Source organism: Tinamus guttatus, unplaced genomic scaffold, assembly GCF_059628265.1.
Source record: "Tinamus guttatus ecotype Peru unplaced genomic scaffold, ASM5962826v1 Tinamus_guttatus_pri_ptg000035l, whole genome shotgun sequence".
Classification (NCBI taxonomy): Eukaryota; Metazoa; Chordata; class Aves; order Tinamiformes; family Tinamidae; genus Tinamus; species Tinamus guttatus.
The window spans coordinates 9634631-9644604 of record NW_028288569.1 but is presented as its reverse complement, the minus strand read 5'-3'; the positions used below and the strand labels follow the sequence as shown (position 1 = coordinate 9644604).

The 9974-nt window shown below is 51.2% G+C and overlaps 1 protein-coding gene across 1 annotated transcript in view; it reads left to right on the top strand.

Annotated features, from left to right (window-relative positions):
• Window positions 1–1842: 1842 nt before the first annotated feature.
• The window catches only part of LOC148596018 (uncharacterized), a 30807-nt gene continuing 22675 nt past the window's right edge, over window positions 1843–9974 (top strand). Inside the window, exons 1-3 of the mRNA XM_088534402.1 lie at window positions 1843–1880; window positions 5603–5744; window positions 6310–6591. Of these exons, the coding sequence (XP_088390528.1) occupies window positions 1843–1880; window positions 5603–5744; window positions 6310–6591 (462 nt within the window). The remainder of the gene's footprint in view (window positions 1881–5602; window positions 5745–6309; window positions 6592–9974) is intronic.

Below are 9974 nucleotides of genomic sequence, written 5' to 3'. Positions count from 1 at the left end.
AGCGCTGACCCTGAAAAGCAAGCCTACCTGAAGGAGGGGAGAGACAAGGGATCCCGTGCCAAATGTCCTGACTTAAGAGAAGGAGCCTTTCCATATGAGACTGACAAAGTAGAAAAAGAGGACAAGAGACCTCTCTTTTTTGTAAAGGAGTATAAAGAACAAGTAAAGATTTGTCAGTTCTTGAAATAATTGTACTTTTCTGAAGGCCCCAGGTATACGCTGCATGCGTGGGAATGCACCGTGCAGGGTTTGGTCTGCTTTGTGGTGTTTCTCTTGCAATTTTGGAGGGTTTTGGCAAAGAGGAGGAAAGGCTGCAATGCGAGCAGAGATCAGAGGATGATAGCCCAGTCTAAACTGTGGTCTAAAACTCTTCAGGATTTTTCTTTTCATTTCTTCCACCTAATCCTTTTGGTGTCACAGCGGGCGAGTCTTTTTATTTGATGTCCATCTGTTGCACTGGTGACACAAAGGAGTGTTTCAAAAGCAGGAAGCACCCAGTGTGCAAGAGCTGAGAAGAGGAGACGCAGGGAAGTGAAGTGATTGGGGAAGGAGGGGAGAGTATGCTGAGGAAAACTGCTGCTAAGGAGGCCTGAGAGGAGGAGCGGGATCAAGCTGACTGTAGCTGAGTGGAGAGAGGCAAAGGAAGGGAAGGAGAAGAGCTGACAAGAGACTGTGGACAGAGTGCCAAGCAAAGGCCAAAGAGGGTTCTTTGGTCTTCTGATGAGAAAGGCTCAATTCTCCATAAGTTGGTATGGAAAGTGAAGAGCATCAGTATTGTGCAGGTGTTTGTTAATCTCTGTGCGTGTGGAGGGCTCTAAGGGGGCTGCAGTTGCTCAGGAAGCTGGTTTTGCTCACAGCTTTTTCTTCCCCCTCTCCTGGTGCGGTCCTATTTCTTCCTCTGAGGCTTGGCAAAAGATGACCCAAGCGAGAGAATGACTGCTTGGCAAATCAGTCCAAGTATCTGCCTACAAATGGACACGGTGCCCAAGTATGCACTGTGCTGCTCTGCAGAGTGTCATAGTAGTCATTTGGGGAGCTACTTCTAGAGACAGTTGTATAATGTAGCAGGAAAAAGCAAACGCACAGTGCATGATGCAAGGCTTTTCTTGCGATGCGTGTAATTATTTCATCAGGGCAGGGTCAGAGAGCTGGAGCAGGAGCTTGCCGATGCCCGCAGAAAGCAGGCGCTGTCCCAAGCCTCGCTGGAAGCTGCCACACGTGCTCGCCGGGAGCTGCAAGAAGAGAAAATGCAGTTGCAAAAGGAGTTGGGCAGGGTTAAAGGCAAGGTAGGCAAAGGCTGTGACTACCCCGAGGACCCTGACAACCCGGTTTTCCCCTGTAACCAAGGAAAAAGCACAGGGCACTATTCTGAGAACAGATGCCAGGGGGACGTGAGCAAGTCAGTCCATAAACCCTGTTGTAACCTGTGAGGTCGGTGAAAGCTTGAACCTAATGACCTGCGCCGCTTCCTGTGGTGTGTGGGGTCCTGTAGTTTGGGACCTGCAGAACCTGCTGTTTTCCCTTGCCAGTGGGCGCTGATACGGTGGTAGTTCTTAAGGCTGCTCCTAGGAAACCAAGATGGGGATGGGAGAGGCCAGTATGAAAGAGGACAAAGCAACAGGGCTTTTCAGAGGTGACCTGCGAGTGCAAGCAGGTGGCTTGACTGTATGAAGAGGAAGCTGAGTAGCGTGGGTCCTGGTTTGACAGTTGCAGGAGTTGGAAGAGCAACTTCTCCAGTCTGAGCAAAGTGTTCAGGATTTGAAGAGAGCCCTGTCAGAAAAGCAAAGGGAAGCATTGGCTCTTTCTCAGCAACTGCAAGAATGTGAGAAGGCCCGCTTGGAAATGGAGAGCCTAAAACTGCTGGAAGAAAAAGTGGAAAGGTAAGGAGTTGCCACAGTGAAAGCAGGCTGTGCTTTGTGGGATGGTGTAAAGGCAAGGGTGTAAAGGGTTAGCTTGCTGCTTGGCAGCTAGCAAATATGGGATTTGGAGGGAGGTTTTTGCTTGAGATGTTGTTAGTCCACAGTTTGGAGTGGGTATCTGTGCTCTGTTGGGTTCCCATACTGAGACCTATGTTTCCTTTGAAGGCTCGAACTTGAGAATGGGAGGCTGGAAGGCAGAGCTCAACAACAGACAGCTAAAATCGAAGCTCTTCAGAAAGAGCTGCACAAGCTGCACAGCTCTGCCTCTGTAAGCTACTCCTAAGCTTTCATTTTCACAGGATCTGATATGAAGCCCTGGCTTTGTGGATCACAGTCGTGTGTGCAGTCAAATAACACCACGTGCATCTGAGCAGAGTGCTGGCATTTTCTTAAACATAGATGCACGTCTGTGTTTATGTGCTGTTCCAAGAAGAACAGTACTTGGCCATTTTTAACTCATAGGAAGCCACGAGCTAAAAGAAGAGATGGCAAAGCTTAACTGTTCCCAGCGGACAGAGAGCAGACCTCAGCTGTGCAGAGGCGCACTGGTGTGGCCAAAATACGTTATGTTTAGGTTCCCTCTGAAGCCTGAAGCAGCTCTGTAATGTAAGAGCAAAGAAGGGAAAGTGGAATCTGTGGTCCAAGCCTTTTCTTCCTGTGCATGTAACTATGTCCACAGGCCACGGCCAGACAACTGGAGCAGGAGCTTGCTGAGGCTCGTAGAAAGCAGCTGATGTCAGAAGCCTCTGTGGAAGCTGCCACCCGTGTTTGCAAGGACCTGGAGGAAGAGAAAGGGCAGTTGCTAAAAGAGTTGGACAGGCTTAAAGGCAAGGTAGGCAAAAAGAGTAACTACTTTAATGAGCCTGACAAGGTTGTTTTTCCCCTGCAAATGATGAACAAGCAGAGGGCAGTATTCTGAGAAGAGGTGCCAGGGGCACGTGAGCAAGTCAGTCACTACAGCCTGTCGTAACCCGTGAAGGCAGTGGAAGTTTGGACCAAATGACCTGCTCTTCCTCCTCCACCGGGCAGGGTGCTGCAGTGTGAAAGCTGCAGAAAGCAGCATCCCTCCTTGCTAGATGGGGGTCTGCACTGTCCATGTGAAGCAGCATCTCAGGCAGGTGCTCTGAATGGTCGCGCAGGCTGAGCCTGCACTGGGCCTCACGTCCACACGGGAGATCGAAGGGCCTCAAAGTGACTGACTTGCCTGGTGTAATAGCCCCGGTGCCTAAGGTTGGCAGGGTCTTTGCTGTGCGCTTCCTGTGTCCTCCCTTGGACAAAGGGGAGTGTAGTTCCTTGGAAAGGCCCTGACCAATCTGTGGCACGTACGGGTGTTCTTGCCTTTGTTTAGGCAAAGGAGGGTGTCCACTCCCGGAGAAACGGTGGAGATCCTGGCTTCTTGGCTTGGGGCCTTTTTCCATTCTCTGCCCTTTTCCTTCCCAAGAAGGAAGGAACCTGCATTCTACTCTGAAGTTTTGGGCCACTTGCTCTGTTTAAGGACTGTCTCTGCACCATTTGTGTAAGAATAAGGTAGAGGTGCCTGCACAGTGTTGGAATTGCAGCCTCCCCGTTTGGCCATGGGTGGACTTTGCAACTAATGCTTCCCACGGAGGAGTGACCGCCCGGACGCCAGGAGCGTCACAAGTCCCAGAAGGAAGAGGATTGGTGTTGGGGCGGTTTTGGGGACTGCTTGTAGGAAGACAAGGTGGGGATGGAAGAAAGAGGCTAGTAGGAAAGAGGGCAAAGCAAGAGGATTTGGGAGAGATGAGTTGGGAGTCAAAGCACTTGACTTGTCTGTATGCAAACGCAGCTGAGTACCGTGGGGGCTGGTTTGACAGTTGCAGGAGTCGGAAGAGCAGCGTCTTCAGACTGCGCGTTGCGTTGAGGAGTTGCAGGCGGCCCTGTCAGAAAAGCAGAGGGAAGCAATGTCCTCTTCGAAGCAACTGCAAGACCTTGTGGAAGCCTCCTTGGAAAGAGTTAGCCTAAAGCACCTGGAAGAAAGAGTGGGGCGGTAAGGAAGCGGCACGGTGAAGCAAGGCTTTGCCTTCCGGGGTGGTGTAAAAGCAAGAGGAGGAGCTGGCTGCATCGCAGCAAGCCCATCCAGAATTTGGAGGGCTGTTACTTCACAGTGCTGTCTCCCTGTGTTTCCTTTCAAGGCTTGAGCTTGAAAACGTGAGGCTGGAAGGCAGAAGTGACCAACACACGGCTCGAATTGAAGCCCTGCAGAAAGAGCTGCACAGCTCTGCCACTGTAGGCTACTCCTAAGCTTTCTTCTTCCTGAGCTCCTGAGCCTAGCTGTGTGTGTATGTGGGGACTTGTGGGAAGAGGTTTTCCTGGGGAGCCTAGGGGAACATCATTTCCGACAGTCCACAGGGGATCAGCTCTAGTTTGTCCCTTTCCAAGGCCTTCTGGTGTTGAGAGTTTCCCTGGCTACTGTGCAGCCTTAGCACTGTGCGAGGAGAGGCTTTGACACTCATGCGCTGCTTTGAGCGTCTGCTGCTTTTTAGCAGTGCTGGTGCTTAAGCCCTCAGGCAGTAGCACTTGTTGCTGTCCTAAGAGCGAGTTAGCTCGTGGAATCGCTTTGGTGCCAAGCAAAGCCCAAAGCGGCATCCTCAGGCTGTGACAAGGGAGACTTCATTGCCAAACCTCTGACACCTTTCCTGTTTACTGACTGTGGATTCCTTGGCTCGAAGGTGTCGTTCCATAAAGTAACTCCGAAAACTGCCGAAGGCCAAGGTGCAGCTGCTAAAGCAATGCCACAGGCCTAGGCAGTGTTGTGTGCTTGGGCCGAGTTAGGAGACAAGTCCTTAATGAAGGAGAACTGCTCCAGGGCTCAAACTGGGGGTAGATTGTAAAGGAGTAGTGAGATGGAGAAATGTTGGTGGCATTTCCCTTTGCTAATACCCCTTGAATGAGGTGCGAGCATGAGTCCAGAAAGCATCAGTGTGGCTTTTTTGTTCCATAGGTTCATAAGAGCCTGGAAGATCTGCTCTCTGCCTTACGGACAAGGCACGTGCCTTTGAAAGAAGACAAATATCAGCAGGTACATCAAGGGTTGCTTGACTTCCCTCTTCCCGTCGATGATTTCTCCTGCCTACTGATTGCAGCTGATTCCCCTGAAGCTTTAAGTTAAGCTCTGCTGTCCACTGATGTGGATAGCTAAGTACCACCTGCTGGTGCCAGGGGGACAGAGGAAGCTGTTTCTCAGGCTCTTTTGCACCTTTCTCCCCAGAGCCCCTCGTAGCAGGTGGCCTTCAGTTTTGAGGGGTGCAGGGCAGGGCAATTGTGGCTGCCCCTAGGCTAGCATAGAGAGACATCCTGCAAGTTCTTTGTGAGGAACACCCTGTGCAGCTGGTGCTTACGCATGGCGTTACTGAGCTGTGTATGCCCTTTCTCCTTCCTGTGTGGAAAGTGTGAGAGTGAAGAAAAGGCAGAGAAGGAGGAGGCAGAGAAGAAACAAGCAGCAGAAGCCCAGCTGGAGGAAGCAGTGAAGAAAAGCATGGAACTGCAGAAAGAATGCAGCAGGTATGGCTTTTTAGCATTTAGCATTTTATCGGTTAAGCTGGGAGTCAAGGTTGCTTTAATTGACGCTGAGACAATGGTTTGTGAGCAACTTCAAGGGGAATGCTTTCTTCTTTTTTTTTTTCCTATGGCTTTTCTAAGTCACTCCCTAAATGGCTGTGCAGGTCCAAGAGGCTTCTGGAGAAAGCTCTGAAGAAACTAAGGACCTACGAGAGGCGCGAGAGTGAGTCCCAGTTGAGTTTACAGGAGAAACTGAAGGACGCACCTTCTGGAGGGGGCAGCGAAGAGGCCCTATTAAGAACAAAGGTGAGCTGTGGTCTGCTTGTTTCTGTATGTTTGTTCTGGAAAGTTCTTGGAAAGAATCTGCCACGTTGATCCAGAGCGAATAGGGCTTCTTCCTCCACGGCTGAGAAAGCCGCTTTCTGGAGCGGTGTTCACAAAGTCAGGCAGTGCTGACTGTGATGCAAGCCTGGAAGACCGCTGGCAGCCCCACTGCATGCAGAACACCCCACATGATGTATGTTCCTGAGGAAAGGAGAAGGAGGATATGTGGATATGTGATCTCCTGGGAGTGTATGAGTCGCTCCCTGAAGAAGAACCCTGGTGCTTTGGAACTTGTCCTCAGGGGTGCAAAACTCCTAGCCATTATTGGCTAGGGGACTGCTGGAGTTAACCTGAGAAGGGTGGGAAACTTGAGGTGGTCTTCTGAGACACCTTTAAAAGAGGTGGTTCTTTTAGCAGAGGAGCATGGCTTTCACTTGGTTTTAAAACTGAGTGAGCTGGTGACAAACAGTCTCAGCACCCAGCCTGCCTGGTTTGCAAAGGACTGCGTATGCTTAAGCCTCTCTGCCTGTCCCTTGGCTGTGTGCAGGTGCATGAACTTTGCAACCGGCTCTCTGCAGAGCAGAGAAACTCGAGGCAGCTCAAGAAAGCAAACGAAGGTTTGCGAGAAGAGCTGACTTGCATGCATGGGAGCCAGGCAAAGCTGCGGAAGAGGAAGCGGCAGCTGGAAGAAGAGGTGGCTGCCCTCAGGTGCCATGTAGAGACCAGCACGCCAGATCTCAGCCACATCAAAGACTATAAAAGAGGGATTGAAGAAAAGGCCGAGCGAGAACTAAGGAAAAAACTACGGGAAGTCAATCTCTTTCTGCAGGTAACGTACTTGGCAATGGCATGCTCAGTCCATTTGTGCCTTGTCCTTCATCTATTCTGTACCACTGTCCTTTTTCAGTGTTTCCTGCTTGTGCTGGTCAGGGCTGTGGGCTCATGGGCTCTTTATATCTGGAGGAGTCTGTTGAAGGCCATGAGCTTGTGGAATGCTTGTCCTCAGCCATTTTGTGCATCATCATCTTTACGCACATTAGTCCCTGGAGAATCGGGGAACTGCATTAAGAGAAGGGGCTAGTGTCTTGGTGAGAGAGAGGTGACTTCTTAGTCCGAGCTTTGATTGGAAACCAAAATACATAAAGGTTGTGCTAAGAGCAGGTTTCCATCTGTGAACAGAAAGCGCTGTGTAACGTGGTGCTTCTGGCTTTGGCCGTGGATTCTTGAGGGCAGTGAGGAGGCGCCTGAGTAAGGCTGTGCTCTTCCAAGGGGGTGTGTGGAAACTGTCGTCAGGTGTCGGGGGAAAGTTCTTCTTCCCTGGAGGCTGAAATCACACAATCTGCTTCAGACACAGGCAGCCACCCAGGAGCAGGTGGAACAAAGAAGAGCCACTGCTGAAGCTTCCCTGGTAGGGCAACTACAGCAGAAAATCAGGGATTTGGAAAATGAATTGGCTCACAGCAGACGCCTGCAGCAAGGCAGAGTTATTGGAGGCCTTGCGGAAGCCGCTGCTGCCTACCCTCCTGAGCTGGACAGGAGCCACTCTTTGATGGGGAGCGCAGCAGGCAATGCTTCCTGTGTGGCAGAGCGACTGGAAGCTCGGATAGCTGAGGTAAGGCATTGGACATGCATGATGTGCTTGAATGAGCTGCCCACAGAGTATGAATGAGAAGGGTTCAGCTTTTAAAGGGGAAAAGGAGCACGCATTCATGCCTAGTTCCAGGACACCCAGTCTGCTAGTGCGGACAGCATTGGTGACCCTCACAATTGGGCGAGCACAGTCCCCTGGATCACCCTGAGAGAATCTGTGAGGCGATGCTCAGAGCCTGCTGCAAGCTCAGCAATAGCTCTGGTCCGAGTGTGCCCCAGCCTTTGCAGTGTGTGTGGAGAGCACGTTCCTCACGGAATGGTGAGGTTTGGGGCCCGCGTGGCAAGAGTTGGAGAAGGGGGCGAATAATTCTTCACTGAATGCCATGATCCATTCCCTGCTTTGCACAGAGTGGAGGCAAGGGCAAGCTGTGCTCTTCACTGCTTTTTAATGCTGGGAAGGATTCAGGCAGCTCTAATTGTGACTCAGTGCTGTGGTGCCCGCAACGTAGCAGGGCCCTATTGAAAGGAGATGCCTGCAGACTGTAGTTGTGGCCATGCCTGTAGTGTTCTGAAGCCGAGCTCCTCGGCTTTGGGCATTGTCTTGTGGGGTCTCAGAGGGGTGATCCAGATGACTGTCCTCGGGCACCCCTGTGCCTAAACAGTAAGTCGGCAGCGCTGCCATGAAAAAGGGTTGTCTAAAATGTGGCTGCTGCAGGGAAAGGCAGCTCGTTCTGGCCTGAATCCTTTGCTACTGAGTAAATTAAAGAGAGTTTTGGTTTGTAATGAGAAAAAAAAGTGGGCATCCCAAGTCAGATTACTCGCTGTAAACAGTGTAAATATGCTGCTTGTGGCTTTGGGACTAGCGCTCTGGCCATGTGTGGTTATATCCCCTTGCATTTGCACGGATGGGCACAAGTGCCTTGGGTTGAATGTGTCTGCATTGTGAGCAGAGGTGCCTGTCTACTGGGATTAATGGGGTGGGTTCCTCAGGTTTGGGACCTCCTCCCTTTTCCTCCTGTAGCACTAACAGAAGGCCTTTTATTCCTCCTCCCACGCGGGGCTACCTCAGAAGTGGCTTTCTGGAGTGGGGACTGCCAAGAGTGGATATCTCGAGAGGAAGGAAGTCTGGGGAAACGTGCCCTCCAGATCTTGGCGGAGTGGTGTGTAGATGGCATTCAGCTGCATTCAAGTGAAGGTGTTCGTCCGATACTCTATTTAATAAAGCTTGTAGCCTGGGACATCTCTGTTTTATTCCCGTCCCCTTCCTGACTTGGCCCGCCCTGCGCACGTACCTGTTCCCTCTTCCTCCCGCTGCTTGTCCCTCTTACAGAATAGGAGCGGCGGGATTGCTGCCAAGGGGGAACCACTGGTCGGAGTCTGGCCGCTTGCTGGCAGCGTGCAGCCTGTGTCCTTTTCCTCAGTGGAGGTTGAAAGCTCCGCTGGGTTTTTTAGACAGGGGCCTGGAGTTGGCTGCTCTGTTTGCCTCCTGCTGCCTTTTAGGACAAGGCTTCCCATGGCCTGGGCAGGAGGGAGGGGGAGAGCTGCTGCTAGCCATGCAAGGTTGCAAGGCCCCTGGGTCTGGAAGGGTATTTGCTTTGTGTGGAGTCTGTGAAGACGAAAGGGCTGAAGAAATGTCTGTGCCCTGCAGCCTTCTTGGCAAGACTGACCTTCTGTTCAGTGATGGGCACTTGCTCTTCTCTCTGCAAAGCAAAAGCAAGTGGAGAAAGTCTGTCACTTTGGCTTGTGGTGCCCTTTGGTAGTCGGGCATGAACCCTTTGCATATGGTCCCCAGCGTGTTTTGATCCTGCAGAACATGAGTGAGAGCGAGGAGAAAAGCAGGACTGCAATTCAGCACTTGCATCTGGCCTAAGAGGAGCTGTTAATGGTTACAGTGCGGGGAGAGAGCAGTCCCCTTGGCTCCTGCCCTTCAGAGTGCTCCTGCACTGCCAGGGGGAGGCCGCTCTCAAAGATGGAGGGCACGTGCTGCCAATGGCGGGAGGCTCCTGAGGCCTGGCCAACAGCAGCTGTCCCCCTTGCCTAGAAGCGGGCAAGAAGGACGATCATGGAGTCGCAAACGGGTCGGCAGCAGCTCGAGGCCTGGCAAGCTGATGGAGCACAGCCTCCCAGAAGGCCTTTCCAAAGATGAGAAGGAACAAGAAAGTGTGTGGGGGTAGTCGGCAGGGATTCCCAAAGTGGGAAGCAAAACCCTGCTGTAAGATCACAAAGGCCTTTGCAAGAATCTCAGTTTACCTGATCTAAGGGTGGCTGGTCTTAATGCACTTGATAAGGAGAGGTTTGCTGAGTGACAACAGTACCACAAACTCCCAAGGATGTTCAAAGGCAGAAGAAGATGTAGTAACGTCTGTGCTAATGTGTTATGAAAGCATGCATGTTGGCTGCTTACCAGGCCATTTAAGGACTATGCAATACCAGAGGACATCACCTGTGCACATGTACGTATGTATATCACTCATATGTTTATTTATTAATCTATATATGATAACTTGGTGTTGGCTTTGTTTTGCTTGGTGCTGTTTTGATTTTAAACACCTGGTGTACGTAAATAGCTCCAAAACATCTCAGTCTTCATAAAAATAAGCTAGTTTGAACTTTAAGAAGAAA